Source organism: Pavona decussata, unplaced genomic scaffold, assembly GCF_977016875.1.
Source record: "Pavona decussata unplaced genomic scaffold, jaPavDecu1.1 SCAFFOLD_248, whole genome shotgun sequence".
Taxonomy (NCBI): domain Eukaryota; kingdom Metazoa; phylum Cnidaria; class Anthozoa; order Scleractinia; family Agariciidae; genus Pavona; species Pavona decussata.
The window spans coordinates 27501-53262 of record NW_028145652.1 but is presented as its reverse complement, the minus strand read 5'-3'; the positions used below and the strand labels follow the sequence as shown (position 1 = coordinate 53262).

The 25762-nt window shown below is 38.9% G+C and overlaps 4 protein-coding genes across 5 annotated transcripts in view; 2 read left to right on the top strand and 2 right to left on the bottom strand.

The window, feature by feature from the left end:
• Nucleotides 1-655: 655 nt before the first annotated feature.
• LOC146457070 (uncharacterized) lies at nt 656-8898 on the top strand. Its single transcript, XM_085092385.1, has 8 exons — nt 656-757; nt 1180-1332; nt 3537-3650; nt 5293-5430; nt 5916-5972; nt 7009-7155; nt 7656-7747; nt 8469-8898. Coding segments are annotated over exons 1-8 (804 nt in total). The 3' UTR covers nt 8470-8898.
• Nucleotides 8899-10653: 1755 nt separating this feature from the next.
• Nucleotides 10654-14243, bottom strand: LOC146457069 (cytochrome P450 3A24-like). The gene is made up of 2 exons (XM_085092357.1): nt 13571-14243; nt 10654-12107 (listed from the first exon to the last, which is right to left on the bottom strand). Exons 1-2 carry the CDS (start codon nt 14091-14093, stop codon nt 11116-11118), a joined length of 1515 nt encoding a protein of 504 aa, XP_084948483.1. The 5' UTR covers nt 14094-14243; the 3' UTR covers nt 10654-11115.
• Nucleotides 14244-16842: 2599 nt separating this feature from the next.
• Nucleotides 16843-22289, top strand: LOC146457068 (tubulin alpha-1A chain). Its single transcript, XM_085092334.1, has 6 exons — nt 16843-16985; nt 17330-17552; nt 19795-19943; nt 20338-20730; nt 21091-21378; nt 21901-22289. The coding sequence occupies exons 1-6, from the start codon at nt 16983-16985 to the stop codon at nt 22198-22200; spliced, it is 1356 nt and encodes a 451-aa protein (XP_084948460.1). The 5' UTR covers nt 16843-16982; the 3' UTR covers nt 22201-22289.
• Nucleotides 22290-24739: 2450 nt separating this feature from the next.
• LOC146457066 (uncharacterized) overlaps nt 24740-25762 on the bottom strand; it is a 9643-nt gene continuing 8620 nt past the window's right edge. Inside the window, exons 7-8 of one of the 2 annotated variants that reach the window (XM_085092335.1) lie at nt 24988-25085; nt 24740-24844 (exon numbers count right to left, since the gene is read on the bottom strand). In XM_085092335.1, the coding sequence (XP_084948461.1) occupies nt 24844; nt 24988-25085 (99 nt within the window). In that variant the 3' untranslated portion in view covers nt 24740-24843. The remainder of the gene's footprint in view (nt 24845-24987; nt 25086-25762) is intronic. The other variant, XM_085092336.1, reaches the window with a different exon arrangement.

Sequence of the window (25762 nt, the reverse complement as noted above, 5' to 3'; positions counted from 1 at the left end):
CCGGGTTGTTGCTCTATTGGTTTGGGGCTTGATTAGTGGGTTGGTCAACTAGGTTACCGTTTTCTGTTGTATTTACTATTTTGCTACTGTATACAACACAGCGGCGTTCTTCTGAATTTCGTGCCATATAGACCTCTTTCATTACGGAGGGCATAATTAGTATTCTTTTATGTGCATGCAAATAAGCCTTCTTGACCTCGCTTTTGAGTGAAAATACTTTTGTTTTTACACATGCTAGCGAGGTCAGGAAGGCTAATTTAAATGCATACAAAAGAATAACAATTAAGCCCTCCATTTATGAAAGAGGTCTATGGTGATGTTCATAGATATTTCTGAAGAATAACAACACTAAAACAAATTTTCAGAAGATCGATCTCTTTCAGAGGTATATTGAGATTTAACACGAAATTATTCCCTTTTATTTTACATTCTTAAATCTAGTACAATTTTTTTTCGTTCTAATTGTCTCTATATCTGAACGGGATATTCTGAAAATTAGTTTGTTTTTTAGTTAACGTTCTGAATTGTTTTGTTGCTTTGTTTATAGGTTGCTATGAGACAAAACCGGGTTAACCGTTGTTTGCGTCAAAGGTCCGGGATTCTCGAATCATTGATGTAATGTAGTTCAAGTTTAAGCTCCAGATGCTAAGTAAAAATGAAGACATCCGAAAGTAGTAGCCTTCCTAATCCTTTAACACTGATTTCAGAGCAGTTCAGTAAATTAGAGTTACTTAATGGAGAATGTAACGATGGCACAGTTCGTCGGTTACAAAACTCCTTTTTCATCACTAAAACCGACGTTGGTTGTTTGTTTGTTTGTTTGTTTGTTTCTGTACGTAGTTGTTGCTAGGCGACTTGTTTTTCTCTCAATGTTGTTTGTTGTTTGTTTCGTTAGAGATAATAGCACCCACATGTACCGGTGAGTGGTGCGTATAACTGGCAACTCTAGCTCAATTTCGATAATATATTGAATATTTTACACCAGCTACATAACTTTTAAATTTGGGTAAAGCATATTCTTATCTTACGTTTAATAGTCATGAGGTATCCTTCAACTCATTTGTGAGCCAAAGAAATCAAACCTACAAAAATACTCCTAATGACGCCACTCGTTTCTTACTGATCTAATTTTAATCTCCCCTGTGCTTTTTGTGACGCAAGTTCTTGTTATTTCTTCAGTTAAAAGGAAGGGAGCGTTTTCCCTGCTTTCCATTCAAGTTAGCAAGTTATTCGTTCAATGCTGAGAGCCGCATTGCTCAAGGAAAGGACACGTTGAATATGAATCGATTCATAATCAAAAATCTCGAAGGCAAACCAGGAATTCATCAGGCGGTAGGTTAATACAATATCAAGTTATGGCTATATATTTGCGAACGTCTCTGGCCTGAACGATTCCACGTGCCATGCAAAGTCGGACTTTATTGGAGAAGAGGGTTCAATTTCAACGCAGTTACGAAAATAGTTCTTGTTTATATTGGTAGCAGGACGACCTAAGCCGATAACCAACGCTGGTAAGCACAATACCTTAGTCAACCTATTTGTCAATGGACAAACCTTAGGGTAGCCAATGTTCGGAAGACATTACCAGCCTAAGAAATTCAGAATAAATTGTAAGAAAAACTAGCGCTTTTTAGCGTTAAATGTCGCTGCAAGTTTTTGTAATACTGTCGTCAGTTGTAAAAGCGGAATAAGGCGAGATAGAATTTACGAAAAGCCAACCGCAGCTCAAAAATTCGGGAACAAGATTCCGTTCGCTACAAAATGCCTTATCAATGCACGGTTTTCGACGCCATTTTCGAGCAGGCAAACACGTCTTGAAATAACAGTGTTTGTATGGAAATCTGATGTCAAATAATTTTCAAAAAACATCGCTTCTGAAAAATTCATGAATTGGAAACTTTAGACACTCTGCAAAGGATTTTACAGAAAATAACTGAGGAATGTAGCTGTGCTAGAAAGCATCTAGTTGCGTTTTGACATTTCCATACATTTGTCTGTATAGCGAACCAGCCGTGAACTGCTACTAAAAATAGGTTGCGGGAAAAACATACAGGGAAATGTATGGAAAGTTCAAAACACGACTGAACGCTTTCTGGCACAGCCACATCCTTCCCATTTTTTTTTCTTAAAATCCTTTTTCTAGAGACAAAAGTTTCCAATTCATTACTTTTTCAGAAGCAATGTCTTATGAAAATTATTTGACATCGGAATTCCATACAAACACTGTTATTTTAAGACGTGTTTGACTACTCGTCAAAATGACGTCGAAAACCGTGATGAGGTCTATTTTCTGCGATTTTCAGATTGAGATCTGTACAGATCAAACTTCGTTAGCTTACACAAATTTGCCTTTACAGATGCCATAGAAAGATTTTGGAATACAGGAGACAACATTTTAAGTGTTTTCTTGTATGTTCGTATTGGGTCTATTCAATACGTCAACTTTGAAATCGCGCCACTATATCACTTGTATTTATTATATTTTGGAGTGCTCAACCTCCGAAAACGTTATCAAGTGAACGATCCAGCAGAGATTCAGTTTGGATCTAAACTAACATCATTATGGAGTTATAAAGCTTTTAAAATTCCAATTCGAGTCTATATTGCAGGTCACCAACCCCGCCTCCTCCCGCTCCCAGTTAAGTTTTTATTTTCAACTATATATCGTAAAAACAAGCTTTCTCACGAAGTTTGCAATGAAGCGATCACTGGAATCATATCGAAACTGGAAACTTCCATTCTAAAAGAACCTTGGGTGGAAGCGAATTTTATAATAAGAATTAGTTGGTGAGATTTAAGTAATAATCTGCGAACACTCGGTGGCGACCAAAGCGAACTAAATGAATTCCTGAATTCAGCTCAGGTCATGCACACCTAATATACCCTTTTCCAAAATTCGAATAAGTTAAAATTAAAAACATATACCAGCACTAGAAAGAGCACTTTTACTTTAGTAACCCTGAAAAGTTTCAGCGTATCAGGTGTAATATCAGCTGAGAAAATGTAAATTGAATAATTAAAAATTTACAGACGTTTGTATGACTGGGGGTATGACGTATACCCCAGTCATACAAACCTCTGTAAATTTGTCAAATTTTATCTTACATCTCCTACGCTAATAAAAACACCTGATATGCTGAAACTTTGTAAGGTTACTAAAGTAAAGGTGCTCTTTCCAGGGTTGGTATCAGTTTTTCATTCAGTTCAATTTTAACTCATTCAAATCTGTAGCCGCCATTTCAGAGAAGGGTCTATTCTCAAGCAAAGCTTAGTTTTCTTTACTAATCCCTATTGGCAGACTTGGGGGGCAGGGGCGAGGGGAGGTGTCAGACGGAACATGAATCTTCCGCCTCTCCCCTTATATTGCCAAGTTACCGCCGACTTCAACGATAACTCCATCTTCACTGGACTTGTTTCTGTACTTTAAACAAAAACAAGGAAATGAGAAGAAAATATTCTGAACACTAAGTTAACCTTTAACTTAGGGAAGAAATCATCTTACAAGTGATCTCATCACAAGCTTATTACCTTTTTAGGGGGAGAAGATATCCTTAAGCTGTCCGAGCCTCACAGAGAACTTATACGATCAATCTTGGGCACGAAGAGGAGAACTTACTTGCGTTGTTCCAAGAGGAAGCTGGCCGAAATTGGTATGGAAATAAGAAAAATATAATGGAAGGGTTACCCAGCCAGGGCAATGTTTAGGGCTAGAAATGGAGTAAATTGTTTTTTATTGAGCACCGTGAGAACTACTGTCTTACTAGGTTCCCTGGGCTTGTTAGCCTTGTGAAGGAAATATGGATTGCCCAGGTCAAATAAAAATTATCTTTGTTTTAGGGCACGGTGAACGACCAGTTACAGGAAAAAGTGTTACCCTACACTTCGCTTGAAAGATTCGTTACAACGTTCCCACAATCGCACGTAATAGCCCCGGTTTCACAGCTGTGTGCTGAATGACCTGGCCTTTGCGTAGAAACGAGGCTGGAGATGATTTCGTTTTGATACAAACCCACGGCTGTGTCTCATATGAAAATTATGTGGCTGTAATACTATAGTGGTTGGCACAATATGCCGGTATATTATTTGAGCATAATTCTATCGGTGGAACATCGAGCATAATGCCAGCATAATGCCGGCATAATAACACTATTTTTTTCCGGTATAATACTGCCATTTTCTGACACAACAGTTCTAATTTTCATTTGTATTGCTACTGTTGTCCCATTTATTGAGCAAAAAACTGTACCATTTCAAGCTATTTTAAGGTTCTACGCGATTTTCGTTACTATTTAGCACTGTAGCGGGCTCAAGCAGTTCAAGCTCTTTAGGCCTGGTTACTCTCATTACTCTAAATTTGGCAAGTCTCTTATTATGCGAGTCTAAATTGTTATCAAAATTTCGGGGGGAATTTTTCGTGGCATAACTACGAGTCGAGCACAATTTAGATCATAATAGTCTATTTTTTTAGGGTGAACCGGCAAAAAGCACAATACTCAATTTTACTGAGAAACATAATGTGTCAACCCTATCTTATCTGCGCCAACTAGTTTCATTTTCACATAAAGAGAGCTACAACAGGTGTTGTTTGTATTAAAAACAAAGTCAACTCCAGGCATTTCAAAAACTCATTAATAAAAAGCATCATTGTTATGAACTCTCTTGACACACGCTTTTCCAGAAATGTTTTTGAAGCCGTTCCAAAACCTCTCCGAGCACGTGTTTTATCGGGTCCAAATCCCAATAAAACACTGCTGCTCGTGTTTTAAACATTACATAATTCATGGTAAGATAAGGGTGACTATATGGAGCTCAGAGGATTAGGGTGTTGTGGGTGACTCTATGGTACCTTAACATAAATTACCAACTCCAGCTTCGCTTCCACCCAAAGGCCAGGTCACTAGGAACACAACTGTAAAATGAGGTATTACGGACAGCAGAACCGACATCCCCATTCCCAGTGAATCGACTTTCCTGGTTAGCGCTTGAAAATGAAAGACCCTGAGGTCTCTGGAGAAGAGAATGCGGAACCGAGCGCTTCTTTTCGCAACTTTACAGAAACCTTGCAACGCGGAATTTTTTAAATCGCTGTGTAGTTTTACACCGCCGAAACTCTTCTCTTCCAAAGGCAAGTTAATTACATCGAAACTAGAAATGAAAATGGGAATCGGCAGTTTTTAGTTATACGAAAACAAGCCGTTTTACCTAATACTAAAGTTTGTACTGTGTGGTCAACTAACAGGAGTATTCTGGGTGTTTTAGAAACGCACTGTTGTGTTTATTATATTGTTTTAGGAAATTCCCGACAACACGTATGGCAGCTGGTCAAGTTTCTTCTACACCTCGAGCATCAACGGCCATCAGTTTTCAACTTGGCGCGACAGTGGACGGCAAATAAGACCTGTTGATCCACGGGAAAGGTGGCAGCTGATGGTAAGGCAATAAAACAACTTGCATGCAGGGAGGTATTCAGTGGGCGCTCTAAGATCGACTGTGATAAGTGTTCATTAAATAGCTATTTGACGTAATATATCAAACACGAGAAGGTGTGTTTCATCAGATATCCAAACACTAAGAAGAAGGTTGAATAAACGAGGCGCAGCCGAGTTTTTTTTTAAACGACTTCGAGGTGTTTGGACATCTGATGAAACACACTTACCCTTTCGAGTGTTTGATATTGCTTCTCAAGGCTAAAGTTGGCAAAATTTTATGGCAATGAGGAACACATGCCCAAACTACGGTCACAGTAGTGATTTTTTTTGTTTTCTTTTGATGAATTATTAATGAGTTTGAGAAGTTCAAAACTAATTTCGTTTGTTTTCTAAATACAAGTGGCTAATTAATTAATTAATTAATTTATTTATTTATTTATTTATTTATTAAATTTTAAAGCTAAACCAACGTCCTCTGTTTCTTAGAGTTTACGTGGCGTGTTTGGAAGCGACGAGCTTCAGAAAAGCAACTCAAGAAAAAGAGTAAGTCAAATGTTTTTAATGTGTGTTCGTTTGAGAAACCGTACCACAGTTTATTTTTCACTGATGTGGTCGGTTGGTGTTCATTGACCTTGATGTTACCATAGCAACCAATTTTTTGACTTTTTTTAGGAAATGGAAAATTCCTTTCTTAAAAGAAGAAAATTTTTTTTTTACCTAAAGGTTATGATGTTAGTTCATATTGTTCCTTTGTTGGTTTTGATTTCTTTTCGTTGAATTTTGACGCTTCCCTGAAGTTTTGGGGAAATCCAGAAATCCAAGAAGGCGGATCCAAGATGACCGCTATTTGACAATCATTATGAAATTACCACGTCATATGACATCTAAACCTGCGGACCTCAAATGAAACATATTTTGACATACTATTTATCCTCCAAGCCTTATTGTCATAGCGTTGATAATCTCGGAGTTATAGACGAGGGGTGGAATCCGTCCCCAACCGAGAAGACTAGAAGACGAAAAAAATCCCGGTCTAGATAGGGTTAAGGAATAACTTAACTTTTCAAGTTGCAATGTTAGAAGAAATATCTTCAACAAAACGAGTCCATAATTTTTTAGTTTCCTTTGATTCCATTTCAATTAATCCCCTTTATAAATAATCGGAAAATTAGACCACTCAAACCCGCAAAATACATGTGGCCCATCCATTGATGGCGTACTCTTGCCATGCATAATTTTTTTTTTAAACAACGACTTAAGCCTCATTTACACCAACAAAACATGTTTAATTAAACCAGGTTTAACAGAATGAAAATTGGTAACAAAAAGCTGAACCATTGGCTTTGACATAGGATTCAAGTAAACTTTAACTTATGCTTCCATTTGTGCTAAATCTGTAGTCGACAAAAATCCGAAAGCAGTTTTTATGAAAGAAAAAATTTTAAACTACGTTTAACTAAACAGCTTTTAAACGTGTTTAAGCCTTGGTGTGAATGGGGCATTAGATTATCACCAAAGATCTTCTAGTAGTATTAAAATATATATCAATGAACACATTGTTTTTTTGTATACTTTACAGGCACATCTACGAAGTGAGATAGACTACAAATGGGAAATGCAGATGAGAAGCCATAGAAACATTATACCTGAACTGAAGAATAAACGAAAGCATCCAGCCACCTTTTGCTTTCCAGCAATCTCTTTCAGAGGCATGAAACTGAAATGGGTGAGAGACAGCTAGAAACCGGCAATTGTAGAAAGATTTAAAGGGGCAGTGTCGCCTATTTTTAGTGTTACTTTGAATCGACAAAAAATACACAATTATCGATGTAAACATCAAAATAGTGGTTCAGTTTTGTCGGCAATAAGCCTGCTAGTGTACATAAACTAATATCATTCATCCTTGACTGTGGATGGCTAGGATGGAAATGGATTACAACTTGAAAAAATTGGTAATTTTTTTCAAATTCCTTCTCTGTTTCTTTGAAAATGCAATATAAATAAGCATACAATACAAATACTTTCTTCCTTTCTTTCTTTAGTTAAGTTATAATGCGAAATATTTATTAGTATTCATATTTTAAAACTAGTCAGGCAAAACCTGGTAGATTGCTGTATTCGTTTTCGTTTGCCTATGAAAGAACCTCTAAACTTTATGTTATGCTTTTAATTTAGTTATAAATGGCTTTAACTAACTAGCTGTTGTGTTAAAATTTATTTTATTAGTTTCGCCACAAAAAGAAGGCGTCAAGAAACTGTGATTTACTTGTCCCAGAAATCGTCATTACTGAACCACAATCCGGCAATTTCCAAGAATGGTAAGCTTTCCCGCGATACAAACATTTGAAAGAAAGTCCAATATAGAGTATATCTCAACATCTTGTAGAGGGGGTTTCAGTTGAGTATTGTAAAACCAGCAGCGATTAATTGAGTAGTCACTCTGCCCAGTCACAACAAACGTAAAACAGCACAATGAGCCGACCAGAACTCGTGGAAAATACATGTGACGGATGCCAAGCGCGGGAAACGCGTACGGGCAGGTCGCGATATGTTGGGGTTTCTTTCTCATTGGTTGAGAAAGTGGCGTGAGGTTTGTAATCAATCACAGCGTGGTAAAACAAAAACAGAGAAAATGCGACGACACTCAATTTAAAAACGCTCTATTTACTAATTTATTTTAATTAAAATTTGTTGCTCTTCTTATGGGCTATGCTTTTTTTTTGAAATATGCCAATATACATGCAAAGTGTTACAAACAATGCCTTCTCCAGACATCGATCCAGTGGTTCGTCAAATTGGCCAAATTTGAAAACAGAAATGTCGGTCTTTTGCTAGCATGTTCCGCTGATGGAAATCTCGGCGGGTTATGTTCTGTAATACTTGTTCTGTTATAGTCACCACATTTTCTTCATTGAATCACCTCATGATGGACTCTGGTTCACCTAATGATATAGACTCCTTTCAGTTCAGTTCAGTTTAGTTCATTTTATTCACACCTCGATATTCTGTAAAATAAAATTTTGTATTTTTGTTTTATAGAGCTAAACAGATGTTTGAAGTCACGATCAATCAAGAGAATCAAAGGCAGTTTCCTGAACTTCAAGAACATTACACGCAAGCCCAAATAATTTATTTATTTATTTATTTCAATTTATTTCTTGTTGATAAAACTGTACTTTACTTCTAAAGCAACTAAGTAACCCTTGGCCCGAAGGGTGTTCTCGGACAACAACTAAAATAGAGGCTTGTAGTCAAACTTGCCACCATTTTGAATTAATTTATGAAATTGTTCACGATATTTGGAGATTTTAAGGTCATGTGATGCGCTATTTGCCATTAAGGAACTTAAAACTTCGTCACTTCAAATATAACTTCATTTTATTTTTAACTAGTTCGCGATTATTTCAACTTGTTTAACTTGTAAAAAAGCGGCGAAATACCCAGGAACCAAATTGGTAGGAGTGGTGTTCACTAAGATTATTATATTGGTCACTGCGCACATTTTACTTTTCACATTTATGTAATTAATGCTATCTTTATATTACTTTTCTTATATATTGTAATTTCCTTTTGTTGTAAGCCATTGAAATAGTGCACAATAATAAAAACCTTAAACCTTAAAAACCTTAAGAAAAAGGATGAAAAATTCACCGTCGTGTGCTCGCGTTCTCCACAAAACATTAAATTTGGTCATTTCACGTTGTTTTTTTTACAGAGGACGGGAAAGAAATGTCCCAAAATTTAAAACGTACGTGCAGGTCGCTTTTTTTTTCTATTTTTCTCATCAAACGTATTATTTTGCGGAGTTATCGTAGTTTCCCCATGGTCTTCTAGCTGCCTTCATTTTCAATATTGACTAGTCCCCTGGGATGATGTTGCAAACGATTGGTTTCGCCAAGACAACCAGTAACCAATCAAAATAGACCTGCTGCCATTTTGAACTAATTATGAAAGTTTCAACGTCATTTGGAGATTTTAAGGTCACGTGATCCGCTATTTGCCATGGTGACGATGCAGAAAACGTATGGTTTCACCAAGACAACCAGTGACCAGAAAAAAGAAAGGAAAAAACGAAGCAGAAGAGGTTTTTTGTTGTGTTTGCATCGGCTGTTGAAAACATTTTACATGAACGCATCAAGGACGTTCGCGCAAAAATCGTTTCTCAAATGTTTGTTGCAGTTAGGTCCAGGAAAAAGCGGAGTGGGAAGAGAGCATGTCCCCACTTGCATGAGGACCATTCGCCGTCTTGTTTATCGTTGTTTCTTTTAAAACCTACCCTTTTCCGAACCATCATACCAAACAAACTAAAAGTATATGATTTGTACTTTCACACCTGACATGGATACAGACTAGTGGTTTACAATCTGGACCGTTGGTCAAACAGCTCAAATTTTCAAGTAAACGAAAAGATAATTCTTATCTTCTTCAGTTCAACATTTCAATTTCCCCAGTATTATGAAGACCAGAAATATGCTCTTTAACTTGTTTTCATTTTCTTTATGACGAGATGATATTGGACAAATAGCTCATTACATTGTATTTATTTGATTTGTACATTATTCTTGGCGTATCAATAAAACAACCTCTATTTATATTTTTTGTTGGCTTTCTGACCCTCAGAATTACTCACATTACTCGCATGCATTTTTTGCTCGTCGTTATTTTTTTGTCTTGCCATTTCACGACTACGGACTGCTGTGACAGACAAAACGTACAAAATACTGCGTCAATTTAGGTTTTCTCACAGTGAAGGATCAAGGGGAGTGGCCCGGAGGTCCCGGAACCTCTCCTCCCCTACTACCCCCTCTTGGATCAAACCCGAAACTTTTAGGATTGAAATGCTGTGTAGCGTAGTTAATTAATGAGAATTTAAAGATTATAAAATCGACGCTGTTAAAAGAGTTTCAACCGACGCTTCGGCGATGCTGCCTTCTTCAGGGTACAAAACTATACCTAGTTACAGGGTATAGTTTTGCACCCTGAAGAAGGCAGCATTGCCGAAACGTCGGTTGAAACTCTTTTTAAAGCGTCGATTTTATAATCTTTAAATTCCGAAACTTATAGGGCCGAGGGGCCGAGATATCTCGTTTCACGAACAGAAGTAAGACGAGGGTTCGACAGCGGTGCCCCCAACTTATGTGAAGGTGTGGATCCGCCACTGTCCCATAAACTTTATTTTCTGCTCTCCGACGTGGATTATGTTATTTAACGTAATAAATTATACACTTCGAAGCCGAGTTTTCCTTTAAGCCAACACTGACAAGCACAGTAGAGTTAAGTTAACGCCATCGCCATTGCAACGCTTTATTCAATGACACTTACGCTTCTCTACTACTGAAGTACAAGAAACGTTGCGTGAAAAAGCAGTTATAACGGTTCTATAGATAATGGATCATACTGTGTGTCACACAGCCTTCTGCAAGTAAGCGTTACCAGCTCAACGTTCCCTCCTTTACCCGACGTTTTTGCCGGCGTGGAATCTGTTCATTTTATGAGCTTCAAGCCCAGCTTTGTAGCGAGGCGCGTAATACCAACATCAAGAAAGGCGCGGTCATGGTGCTTTGAGCGGCGAAGTAGCTTACCAGTCAAAGATGTCGCGATTCTCTGTTCTCTCGTCACGCACTACTACCGTTGAAGACAAATAACGACGCTTGCAGTCCAAAGCAATGTCTGAGGACATTTCTATTTATAACAAGCTTTTCACTCGTTTGACTCGCAAATGAATTCCATCTCTTGGCGCAAGAGTAACGCTTGAACGTAATATTAAAGGCACTTGCGTCTCGGGCGATCGAACAAATTTGAACTTCCTTAAAATCCTGACCAAGGCCACCTTGATTTCCATCATTACATATTTCATGCCTATACAGTTCCGGGGCCCGGCACCAAATGGAAGAAACTGGAACGGGTGCCGGGAATCTTTGGCGGGACCCCGGAACCTTTCCGGGTCGTAAACATTCGGGTCGGGCCACGCCTCGGGATCATGGTGGAGCGCATATACCGGTATGGTAATATCCATACCGGCAGGTATGGTAAACTCGGTGTTTATCACGCACGTCTCTTCGCAATTACGTTTCAAAACGTGCACTGGAGGGCAAAGTCGCATCGATTCGTTCATAACGCATTCAAGATACTCAATTTCGTGTACCAGGTCGTACAATGGCAGCTCATTGTAAGTTTGGATAGCTATTTCTATTTCACATCGAAGCCTTTCTTGTACATCAGCGTCCATAGCGAGGTGGTACGCTGTGAACGCTAACGTGTTGCTAGAGGTCTGATAGGCAGCCAAGAGCCACGTGATCAGCTGAGCTTTGATCTCATCATCGGAGAATTTGCTGACTCCTTGGACCGCAGGCTCATCGTGAGCCGCTAAGATGAGCTGAAGTAGATCATTTCTTCCTTTTGTGGGAGATTTCGTACGCTCATCAACAATCTCTATCGCGGCATCTATGAAAAACGACAGTTCTTGACGGAAAAAGGCAATTGTTGAGCGAATCAAAGAGGTTAAGGGGAATATCTGAAGGTACGGCATAAACCACAATCTGCCGAACACTCGTGCGGCCCTCTTTGTGACTGGATTATGGGGATCTGTTTGAATGTCTGTTTTGATTCCAAATGCAGTTGACAAGATCACGTCCAGAGTTAACTGACTAAATAAATCCAACATATCCACACTTCTTTCTAAAAGAAAGAAAAGAAATAAAAATTGAAAGTGGCGAATTGGAAGGTGGAAATGTCAGGAGGAGACTGGTGGCCGCTTCTTTCACGTTTGCAGATAACTTGCCATGCCGGGTAAGAAATAAAGGGGCACTGTCACGGAGATTTTGCTGCATTTTGATCAAAACTACTGAAATATTTAACAAAGAACCTTTTCTCTGACATGAAATTGTTCGTAGAGCACCGAGAGGAAAATACTAACTGATTTCTCCAATGAAGAACAAACTATGAATCAGTTTTTGTTTTGCAATTTCTCCAAAATACACAGGAAGTGACTTGGCCAATTTTTTCAAGTTGTAATCAATTTCCATCCAAGCCATCCGCAGCAAAAAATAAATAAATACTAGCTTATGTATAGTCGCAGGGTAATTGTTAACAACACTGAATCATTATTTTAACATCGATATAAGCGTGTTTTTTCGCTATTCAAAGGCACATTAAATATCGGTGACATTGCGTCATTCACATGAAAGCCAGCCACTGCGAAGTACTCTCCTCTGATGCTGTTTGTATTGCTGTACAAGGTAGTTTTGACTTTTCCTGAAGTGTGTGGATTAGATCCTGAAGTGTGACCATTCAAATGAAAGGTACCCTGTAGGGTAGGGTGGTGACAGCTGTCTTACCCATCCCTCTTTGAAGACGATGACGTCATCTTCGATCGGCAAATGGTTCACTGCAGTACTCGGGAAGTGATATAAAGTCACTTAAACTTTGCACTTGTTACGTGCCTATGTCCCCTCGAACACCGAGGGGGACAGCAGCCCGTTTTCATGAAAGTCCCGTTAACTTACCGGGCCCGATAAGTATATTTTTAAATGTGTTTTCTCCGATTATAAAGTGATTATAGACATGGTACTTGGCCAATGTTTTCATAGAATTATAAGATTTTAAAATTTAGTATTCAAAGCTAACAAAAATTGCTTTCTGTTAAGAAACATTTATCACCAAACACACTTATCGGGCCCGGTAAGTTACCGCGACTTTCGAGAAACGGGCCCCGGGGCAAGTATTGAAATACCACTTTGTCTGTTTGCTCTTCTTCTCTTCCGCTCGATAGCTAAGTTTATATTCCGTTAAATGTCGTGGAAGCGTTGTTTCCTAAAATCGTAGTGTGGTGTTTTCCTGTTTCCCAGTTCATGCAGTAGTTGTGGAAAATATTCCGATTTTTTTAGTGTTTGGGGCGGGGGGAGGGAGGGGGGCTTCAGATCAAAAGACCCCGAATATCTCCACCGTAATATTTCTCTGTTTGCCCAATCCTTTAAAATGATTCGAGGTGTAATGAATGATTGCTCGAACTACGTTTCAAAGGCAGCTAAAAACTGCGTTTGCCACGCATTACTCCTTAACTGTCACGCCACAAGATTCTCCGCACACACGTCAACAATATGTGACCCTAAAATATCAACGAGATGTTACGACTCGCCTACCTGTATCAGCAACCTCTTCTAATTTCTTTATCAAGACATTCACTGCATCCTCCATAAGCGGAATCATCTGTTTTACTTTGCCGGTTGTATAAGAAGGCGTCAAAATATTACGGATTCGCTTCCATTGTTTATCCTTCGCCGCCATCAAACCGCACTGTAGTGGAGCGGGAGGATTTTGCGATGCCGGTCGGTTCCTAAAGCTTGAGAACTCTTTAACCAATATCTGCTTTATAACGTCGGGATCAGCGACCACCAGTGTGGGCAATCGACCGATGCAGACCGTAAATATCTTGCCGTAGAGTTTCATGTTTTCGAGCAACATGGCATGCAGACCGCCACATTTCTTGAACTCGAGGATGTTGCCCAAGAATGGCCATGGTTTCGGTCCTGGAACACCAAGTTTTTTAAGCACTGCAAAGTGGTAAGTTCCACACCAGTAAAGCAGAAATATAAATGCTACTACTGATCCAAATATAATCGTAACAGATAAAAGATTTGATTCGGTCGTTTTCTCCACCATCATTATGCATACATTCGCCGCTTTTGTGTAAACATTGTAATGCTCTGTGGTATTAATATGAATGCGTGGTGAGAGAATGGAAAGAGTTAATTGGCCCCATTCAAGAGTAGCAAGAGTGTAGCATTGGCTGATGAAATCACATACAAACAGTCGTCAAATGAATTGCTGAATCACGCTGAAAAGGAATATCAGCGTTGAAACAGGAAGCAATCCTACGTGACAGAAGCCAAATCACGCAATCGCGTTCAATACCCTCGGCGAATAACTTGGATGCGAAAAATACGCGAGTCCAATTCATGTACGTATTACTTTGCAACTCGTGCTTCAAGGAAACGGATCACCAAAAGGCAGAGAGAAATACTCTTTCTTAAACTCTCCCCTATTTATTTATTTTGTGTGTGTGTGGGGGGGGGGGGGGATTCGTTATATAGCTATATAGGGTGTGCTTGGCTAAGGGTATGATTTTTGAGTCGTTTTAATCTGAAACAGGGCGGGCATCGTCGATTTTAACTATTTTGGTCTGAAAACAGGTATGGATTGTAGAAACCAGGGCCCAGTTGTTCAAAGCCCAATTAAGCTAATCCCGGATTGACGTGAACTTTGATGCGAGTTTTATTAAAATCAATAAAGATTCTCCCAAAAGATTTTTGTCCCTCAGTTTTTCCTTAGACTTTTCTTAACCGTTAGCTTGAAATTAGCCTTTTAAACCTTTTTAAACGAGCGAGATGAAAGCCTCGATTAACTTTTAATCGTTGGGATTAGCGTTAATCGGCTTTCGAACAACCGGGCCCAGGTCTATAAATGGGTATGATTTTTAGAGGCTAGGTCTGAAAAACGGTACCGAAAAAAATTACCCGGCTTTTTTGGTCAGAAATAGGGTCAGGGTCAGTGGAGAACCGAGCCGCCCAAACCCAGAAAAAAAAGGCCTTATCACGGTTTTCGACGCCATTTTGACGGGTAGGCAAACAGGCTACAACTTTCCATACATTTCCCTGTATTTTTTTCCGCGAACTATTTTTAGTAGCAGTTCACGGCTGGTTCGCTATACAGACAAATGTATGGAAAGTTCAAAACACGACTGGACGCTTTCTGTCACAGCTACATCCCTCCAATTTTGTTCTTAAAATCCTTTTCCTAGTGCCAAAAGTTTCCAATTCATAAATTTTTCAGAAGCGATGTTTTATGAAAATTATTTGACATCGGATTTCCATACAAACACTGTTATTTCAAGCCTGTTTGCCTACCCGTCAAAATGGCGTCGAAAACCGTGATAAGGCCTATTCCGAGTAGTATCCCCCCCCCCCCCCCCTTCCAGGGACGGGTATAGAAATAAGGATTTGCTTTGCCTCGAATGTACCAATGTGTTAAGAAACAAAACTGTCGACTGTAAAAGCTTTCTTAGGTGGAAATTCAGTGCCCTCATCCTACCACGCTCAAACTTGAGTGCTGCCGCTCAACGCTGATCAGCACTTTTTCTCGCCCTGCCGTTGACCTTCGCGCTCGCTTGCTTGTTTCGTAAATCACTATGTTCGTCATATTTTTAAAAGTATGGCGAAACTATGGGGATCATTTGTAGCTTGATACCGGTAGTCAACGACAAGGGATTTCCCAAAAACGTCAACAATAAAACTTAAGTCCTCTATTGAGTGGACTTCTGATTTAACATCAAATACGGCCGCTGTTTTTCTGCCTTTTTCGACTACAATGAAGTACAAAATTAACAGTTAGTTTCTCTCCCTGAAGGCCATTTTGCCAGATCTTTTTGGCCAGATTTTCTGGTTATTTCCAGATCTCTCGATCGTACGCGGCAAAAATGTGAAGGTGTGCCATCACGTGTCAAAATGTATGTTGCTGTTTTCGAATAAAAACGCTCCCATCGGCGTACGAGAAAAGTAGCCGTCGCGTGTCTCCTTCCCTCGCGCTCCCCTTTTTTTCGCGCCCTATGTATTTTTTATGCGCCTTCCACGCAGGCTAGGTAGTTTGCAGCTGGTGCACATAGACAGTGGTGTTGGAGCTACGAGACTCCTATATTCAAGTGTGGAAGTCGGCTTAGAACTTTTCCTGTGCTTTGTCTCAAGCTATGTTTCGGTTAGCAAGGGATGTTGTAATCATTGGGGTTAATAGGCTTGTGTTTTCATCTATTTCCATGAATTTGCCCAGACAGTGTAGTACAGGCGACTGCAATGAACAGCAGCAAATCATATCATTTTGAGGAGAATTTAGTGACCAAATACACCAGTTTCGCCCGAAAAAGTATAATTTCTTTGACGAATGGGGGGAGGGGGGGGTGTATATTTGTCTCGTACGCATATGTTCTTCCTGCTGAACAAAAAGGCAGTTCGTTTTATTTATAGAAGCTGGAAAATAATAAAAAAAATTAGGAGAAGAAGAATTATTGTTTCCGGTCATAATATAAATAAGAAAGTTAAGTATCGTTCGAGTAAGGTTAATTGCGTGGCATTTTTCAGGTGCTAATACATGACGGCAATTTCGTCCGAAATGTCTAGTCGTTTCAATCGCAATTTTGTAGCGGCTTCAAGAGGAACACGTGGTAAGTTCACAGATTTATGCGCAGTAACCCAAAGTGTCCAAAATATTCAAAAAATTAATTGAAAACCCGTAGACTCTTAAATTGCTCTCCCCTCCCTAAAAAAAAGCCTCGCACGAAGATTTCCCGCCGTTTTCGTTTTGACGCAATCATTCAAATTAGGTCGCCTAGCAACAACATCATTCTGACGTGTGAAACGACTAAAATTGCGTGGCCATCGCGTCATGAAATTATTTTCAGTTGGTCTTCTAGTTGAGGAGTCGTTACTTCTTCTGCGAGAAACCTGTGCTTAATTCTTTGCCTCTTCAGCGTTAAAAGTCAACCGTTCAGCAAAGTATCCGAAAATGGTAAGTTGGCGAGCTATTGAGGTGGTACTTCTGTGATAATTCAGCTTTATTTTATAAAATTCGCTTTCTGCAATGCCGGCTAGGAACGCATCGGTAACGGTTGAAATTTCCTCGTTTTGAAACAGCGTCAAGCTGATGTTTTGGGCAAATTTACTCGAAGATTCTATTTTTCTTTGCTTTTTAATTCACGGCATGGATTGAAAATTTTGTAGATTATCTTTTTCTCGAATTGAAAAGCGACAGAACTTTGTCGGGCAGCGCTGCGGTTTCACTCGATGAACTGTAAGTGAAGACAAGTTTAATTAAAGAGTTTTCACGCTTTGTTTTTTTTTTTTTTTCCACAGCGTGAGTGTATCTCAGTTCATGTCGGCCAAGCCGGAGTGCAGATTGGTAATGCCTGTTGGGAGCTTTACTGCTTGGAGCATGGAATTCAGCCCGATGGCCAAATGCCAAGCGATAAGACCATTGGAGGCGGGGACGATTCCTTCAACACCTTTTTCAGCGAAACCGGAGCAGGAAAACACGTCCCTCGTGCCGTTTTTGTGGACTTGGAACCAACAGTTGTTGGTAAGTTCCAAACGAAACCAGCCTTTAAAGTTTTCAACCTTTTTGTCCGTCAGTTACAGCTTTTGCATAGACCTTATCACGATTTTTGGAAGCCATCTTGATGGGTAGGCAAACACGTCTTGAAATAACAGTGTTTGCATGGAATTCCGATGTCAAATAATTTTCATAAAACATCGCTTCTGAAAAATTCTTGAATTGGAAACTTCAGGCACTATGCAAAGGATTTTACAGAAAATAACTGAGGAATGTAGCTGTCCTAGAAAGCATTTAGTTGTGTGTTGACATTTCCGTACACTTGTCTGTATGGCAAACCAGCCGTGACCTGCTTTTACAATTGTTCGCGGGAAAAAATACAGGGAAATGTATGGAAAGTTTAAAACACGAATAGACGCATTCTGGCACAGCTAAATCCCTCCAATTTTTTCTTAAAATCCTTTCCTTAGTGATAAAAGTTTCTAATTCACAAATTTTTCACAAGCGATGTTTCATGAAAATTATTTGACATCGGATTTCCATGCAAACGCTGTTATTTCAAGACGTGTTTGCCTACCCATCAAGATGGCTTCCAAAACTGTGATAGGGTCTATTAGGGCAGACATTTTTAGTGGACCTTGTCATGGATTTGGAAGTCATTTTTGTCGGGTATGTCTCCATTGAAATCAACCTGTGTAAAATGATGCGACCTAACGAAATTATGAGGTGATCTAATTGGCATTGTGCATATTTGGTGTTTTTCTTGTTTCTTTATCCATGAGAAATATGCAAATTTTAAGCCCTAAAAACAGCATGTTTTTATTTTCTAACAAGAAGAATGCAAATCAAGTTCATGGGTCAAGTGCTTCCCATAAAGCTGTTGGATCTTTATCATTCATGGCTTATACCTTTTACCTGACAACATTTTTTCAGTTGAGTGTATATAAGCTAGAGGCCTGTGGTTTCAAAATTTAGGTCTGGTCAGTTGGAATAAAATAGAAAAGTTGAGAAAAAAGGAGGTGAGGGGGAGAGAAAGGAGTTTTGATATCCAGGAAATGCAGTAAATTAACATCATCTGGAAACGTAGTTGTGGCCACAAAACCAAGATGGGTTATAAAGCAATCCATGCAGTTGTCTGAGCTCATAAAAAGCTTCTGTACTAATGCCACAAAGTTTCCAAAGCACCACTGAAGTTTCTTTCACAATGGTCAGTAAATACTGACAAAAGTAATGATATTTTAAGAACTAAAACTGACTTAAAGCATAAATGGTATGATAGGGTGAAATATGTAATCTGTGATAAAAAACCTCGGCCAAATATTGAATTTACTGACTTGTGAACACCTTTTCAGAAGAACTTGGCGTGTATATAAGTTTTCACATTCATCATGGTTTTATAACCAAGATAGGCACAAACTTTCCAATTCAGTTTAAACTACCTTGTTCACAGCCTGAAACTGGCTCCCACGAGTCCCCTTTAGCTTGGTGGTAGAGCATCTGAACTGTAACTGGAAGGTCACATGTTCAACTCCTGTTAGGAGAACTCACATTTCCTTTGTTCCAAGTATGCCTGTGTCACTGATTAAATAATACATCATTCTCATATGCCATCATGTATGTAAAAAGAAGCCTTTGGTCGTGGAATTCTGTTGGGGGTTTTAATTAAGATGATAGAACTAAAAGTAATTCCTTTTTTGGTGGGGGGGGGGGGATGAGAATTCCTATTTTCTGACTGTCATTGGTCACTTGATGCCCTGTACAACCAGTTATTTTCAATTCTATGTGCAGTTTTGTGTTGAAATACAGAGTGCGCACATACATACATGTAGATGCTAAGGAAACTTGCATTGAAAAATACAATTTTTATTTTGTGGTGAAATTTTCGTTGTCCTATGCGTCCAAAAATCTATGCATTCAAAAAAAATGTAATCCTCTCAGACAGGCAGGCAAGTGCCCTGTACTGTAGATACCAAAGCAGGCTATTGTTGATTGTGCAACAAGTTGCCATCTTCACTTTTGTCTACATGTTGAGAATAGTCGGCAGTTTTCTCCTTCATTTAACATTCACAAATAATATGTGTCACAGAGGAAAAAGTGAGGATTCCCTTTGACAGCTGTGCTATTTACACTGACAAGGTTATCCTGTGTTAATGTTATTGTTATATTACTATTTAATTTTTTTCATAAGTAACAGCATCCATCTTGTCATTAATTTACTTTATACCAGTGATCAGTAATTTCATTTATTGATAACCACTGTCTGTTTCAGATGAGGTCCGCACTGGTACATACCGCCAGCTCTTTCATCCTGAGCAGTTGATCACTGGTAAAGAAGATGCTGCTAACAACTATGCTCGTGGTCATTACACCATTGGCAAGGAAATCATTGACCTTGTCCTGGACAGGATTCGCAAGCTGGTGAGGCTTTGTTATACAGTAGATCTTTTATGACTATGCCATGAATACCACCGTGTTATCATTACAGCCACTTTTTGTTTGTCCCATCCCATGCAGTCATTTTCTTATCTGGAAAACCTGTTTGTTTATAACCACCCTGGTAGAATTCTACTTTTATTATTGAGTTTCATTAAGCACTCTAAGGAAATTGACCTGCTTTGAACATGACTATGCCCAGTATCTAGAGATCTTGCCCTATTTTTTTTTTTTTTTTTTTTTTTCGTCAAGAAGCACTTTTCTAGATGTGCACATTAAGCCTACCTAGAGTTACTCCTGAGCTCCCTAACATTTGCCCCTTGATATTGATGTCAGTACTCCATATTTGTAGTGTGACCTTGTTACATTTCTTCTGTAGGCTGATCAGTGTACTGGACTGCAGGGTTTCCTCATTTTCCATTCTTTTGGAGGAGGCACTGGTTCTGGGTTTACTTCGTTGCTTATGGAACGCCTGTCTGTTGACTATGGCAAGAAGTCTAAGCTTGAGTTTGCCATCTATCCTGCCCCTCAGATTGCAACTGCTGTTGTGGAGCCCTACAATTCCATCCTGACTACTCACACCACCCTTGAGCACTCTGACTGTGCATTCATGGTGGACAACGAAGCAATCTATGACATCTGTCGCAGAAACTTGGATATTGAGAGGCCCACTTACACCAATCTGAACCGACTAATTGGTCAGATTGTGTCTTCCATCACTGCATCACTCCGATTTGATGGTGCCTTGAACGTCGATTTGACTGAATTTCAGGTGTGTTTTGTCAGACAAATAAAAAATAGCAAAGTAACTAGTTTATTACTCCCTGAATAGCACTTATGCAGGGCCTCTATTGATAACAGCCAAGGGCCACCTATACCTAAATGAACGTGACTTGACTTGACTTAGTCCTTCCATTATAATTGTACTCCACTACATCCAATCACTGATTTAAATAATTAATGAAATCAGCATCAAGACCAGCATCCCTAATAATCATTATGCACTTCACTTAATATATTCTCAAGTTATAATAAGGTTGGATAGATAAGGAAGTTACCAGAAGTTTTCCAACAGTCATTTGCATGTATATGTAGATACGAATTAAGCCATTTTTGTATGTTATCTTTCTAGACCAACTTGGTGCCTTATCCACGAATTCACTTCCCGCTGGCCACATATGCCCCTGTCATCTCTGCTGAGAAGGCCTACCATGAGCAGCTCAGCGTGGCTGAGATCACCAATGCCTGTTTTGAGCCTGCCAATCAGATGGTGAAGTGTGATCCTCGCCATGGCAAGTATATGGCATGCTGTCTGCTGTATCGTGGTGATGTTGTACCCAAAGATGTCAATGCTGCCATTGCAACTATCAAGACCAAGAGGACCATCCAGTTTGTGGACTGGTGTCCAACTGGATTTAAGGTTGGTTTGGGTTTAGTGCTGTCGTGTTTGGTTTTATAATGCAGTCTAGCTAGAGGTCACATTATCAGCCCTTAGCACCTCAGCAGCAGATAATGAGGTTACCTATCAGATGTACAGCTATACAGTGGAGTGTCAGAAGCATGGGAAAAACAAAGATGACAATGATGTAGTATATTTATCCTAGTACCTAAACTGTAGAGCAAAGCGTATAATTGTGTGTATATCCTGGGCTGAACTTTCAAAAACACTTAGCAGTTACCATTCACATATGAATCCTAAAATGTCTACAAGACAATCTAATTATTTGATAATGCACCAACTTGTCAGTTGCGTCTGGCGCAAATGGTAACATCTGTCGAATAACCACCATTTTTACCCAGATTACAGTCCCGTTGGAGTGTGGGGTGGCACAGGGTTTTTTTGGGAGAATCGTGTTCACCTTTGCAAGGCAGGGTCTCAACCAGTGTACGGAGTTTTACCTTGGCCAGATTTTAAGAAAGGAATCTTCCTAAATGTTTCCAGGTTGGCATCAACTACCAGCCCCCAACAGTTGTTCCAGGCGGTGATCTTGCTAAAGTGCAACGTGCAGTGTGCATGTTGAGCAACACCACAGCTATTGCTGAGGCCTGGGCCCGTCTGGATCATAAGTTCGATCTGATGTATGCCAAGCGCGCGTTTGTCCACTGGTACGTGGGTGAGGGAATGGAGGAAGGAGAATTCTCCGAGGCTCGCGAAGATCTGGCTGCTCTCGAGAAGGACTACGAAGAAGTGGGAGTGGATTCAGTGGATGCTGAAGGCGAAGAAGAAGGGGAGGAATACTAAACTCCTTTAACTGGCCTGACTTTTCTCTTGTTTTTATTTCATTTTGTTTTTAACATGGCTTGACACTTGAATAAAAATTTGACTTGGTACTTTTTTGCTAGTGTTTAATTTAAGCTTCATTCCAGTCGCAGATTGTCTTCAAAATTGAAATGCATTCACTTGGGAATAACTTGTGTTAAGCAGAATCTATTTTCATGAGTATCATTTATTTAAAACAGAAACGGTTGTAAGTAGCATTTTCTCAATTTAGATCATTATGCCTGTCTGCTTGATCAAAATTCGACTACCACTTGGAGGAGAAAAGGGGGGACCGAATTTTTGGATTACTAGCAGCTCTTATCCCAAAGAAATGAAAATAGAAGGAAACCTAAATCAGTGTGAAGGTCACAGGTTCCCATCATGTCCCGAGTCCCAGTAATTTCCAGCTTTCTCAGAGAAGTCTTTATAGGCTCACGAAACACCCAAACGATAGTCCTAACCGTAACAATGGAAAGTAATGGGAACAGATGTATGTCGTACCGCTAGCGCTTAGGACACAAATGATGGATCTCCATCATTTGTGTTGTAAGTACTAGCGACAGGACATTCAGTCGGTGGGTTCGATTCCCGAGATCTGATCTGATAGATCTCCCATTTTAAGGTTTGCGGACAGTGGAAAATGGGTTTACTTTAAGGTGCCTCCATAGGGTTTTTACTTGTGACGTGCATTCTGTGACACATCGAAAGTCAGTTCTCTTGTTTTCTCTCTAACAATTCATTGAAATCACCCGAAAGGTAATAATCAAGAACAAAACTAAAATGATGTATTTGCATGAGTCCTCGAGTTAAGACTACTCAAACACAGCCGTTCGTCAGGGTGTATAAGCCTTTGATTTCAATTTTTTTCAATTTTTCTTCGTTGGAATCTTCTGAAACGTTCGAAGCGGATAGAACTGCACCAGGAAAAACTTTGAAGACCAAAAAAGATGGGGTTACCAAGGCAGATTCTTTACCTTTTGCCAATTTGTGGATTTTGCCATTGCAGAAAAACTTTTTTTAATACATTTTTGTGAAAGTTGAGCCTTAATTGGAACAAGTTATTTATAGCCTGTTTTTAGGAACATTTCACCGAAGGAAACGCGAGAAAATCCTCATGAAAGTTTTCATTTTCACGTCTTAGAATGGAAATTCGAAAATAAGCCAAGTTCGCTATTTGGGCATGCGTGAACTTAAGAGCAATGGACTAGTTTGTGCGAACTTATAACCTCGGTTACCTTTGAAGACACCAACAGCAATGGTTCTGTTTATAAAACTATAACAGGGAATGTTTATGGCTGTTTTGCATGAGCTTGCGTCAGCTCTCGCTCGCATTACTAGCACTTGAAAGGAAAGGTCTGGCTTCAGTTGTTCAAAAAGCAGATACCTTTATCCAGGGGACAAAATGTGTTGGTTAGACTCCATTTTATCCGATGGATGGCGGTTTATCCACCGGATAGAGTTATCCGTTCTTTGGACTACCGGGGTCTGGAATTTAAATGCGAAAAAGGGTCTTGCATACAATATTCCTTTATATTCTGTTCATTGATCGGTGGGCCATGTTTTCCGTATAAGACAATCAGGACCATTTACCATTTTCGACAACAAAAAGCTTTATTTGCGTAACCATAAATTCTTACAAGGCGAGGATATTTATTTCCAAGAAATGGGACGATTTGAGGCCCAGTAGTATCCACCATACAAGTTCAATAGCCATACTGGTTTTCATAAAGCGAAAACGTGCTTTTACCAGGGTAAGCTTAGTTGTATTATTGTTATTGTTATTATTATTATTATTATTATTATTATTATTATTATTATTATTATTATTATTATTATTATTATAATTGTGCCAATAACAAAATGCTTGAATATGATTGGTTCTTAACAGCCCATATTTATAGCTTAATTTTGCTATGTAACTCCAAAACTGTCCGATTTGACCTGTCCGATTACTGGAAGCTTGTAATCGGACAGGTCAAATCGGACAGTTAAAGAACCAATGAAAATCAAGTAGCAAATGTCACTAGCCAATGAAATTTCACTACATGACACATGATAACCAATCAAAATCAATGAAAAAATTGTGACCAGGTAAACTGTCCAGCTTCAACTGGAAAAGAAAAATGGAGGAAACTAACTGGTCCAGTGACTTTTATTCAGACATTTTTTCTTTAGACTTTGACAGCGTGTTTAATACAATTGATTTAGAAAGCCTTGGAAGTAAAGAAAATAGCCATACAGTCATTTTTTTGCTTTGGGATCTATTTCTTACGTTAATAAATATTCCAAGACTGAGATTTTCGCATTTTGTTATTGGCACAATTAATTGGAAATAGGACTTCGTGTCGTACAATTCAGGGGTAATCAGGCTCGTAATTTCAAATCGGCCTCGCGCTACGCGCTTGGCCGATTTGAAATTACTCGCCCGATTACTCCCTGAATTGTACTCCACTCAGTCCTATTACCATAACTTATTATTATTATTATTATTATTATTATTATTATTATTATTATTATTATACACATACACACAATTTTCAAAAAATAGATCCATTACTTAAAAATAAATATGGATATCATGACTTCCATAGACTTTGACTTTTGATTCATAGACTTCCATTTATTTCTGAAAAGAAAAATAAACAAGCTTGATTGACTAAACTGTTTCAAAAAGTATTTAAATAAGCTTACGGTTGGGCTGTTTTGTAACGGAATATAAATAATTTGTCATTTCTTAAGGGTAGCTTTGGTGGACAAAAGTACACTTACCATTTGCAGATATCTGTCGGTGCTGCTAGCGGTTCAGTGATGATAATGCTGGGAATTTGAAAATTGCAATTGTTTGATTTCTTCTTTCTCTCTTGAGTCTAAAACAGCAAATGCAGGATAAAAAAAAATAATTCAGAGAGTAGCTTTCAATGTTTAATGAAAAATGTAATAAGCTTTCCAACTGCTATTATTAGTATTGAAAAATAAAACGCTAGTCTGCCTTGTCGGAAAAAAAGACCTTTGCAGTGGATTAAGCAAGTTGACTGTTGGGAGCCAAAATTTTTCAGGCTTTCTTTCAACTTCTTAGATTACTAAACTAATCATTTTTCAACGTTTTCGGCTATGAACTAATCGAAACGTGGGTTTGGTGAAGGTTGATTTTGATAATACTATAGGTTAAACTTAATGAAGTGAAACGCTTTATGCGAGTTAAGGTGGCCGAACACAGTTTGCGCGCGCTTTACAGATTCTGTTAGTGATGCTATTAAGCGCGCGCTAGGGTTGTGGTAAGCAAATACTATCGATCCCTCGATTTTACACCAAATGGATCTCAAAGGTAAGTTTTGCTATTAAAATAACTTAGTTTCTCGTTTTTGAATCCTTCTTCATTTATCGCCGAACAAAGAAAGTGAGTTCCAATGAGCTAAGCCTTTTTGTACGCTTTTAATCTTTCTGAGAAACCCTAATTAAAAGCCACGTATGCGCATTTGAGCAAAAAATTGTGACTGGTTATTTTAATGGAAATGAACTGTTTTCTAAGGAACCGCTCGTTAGA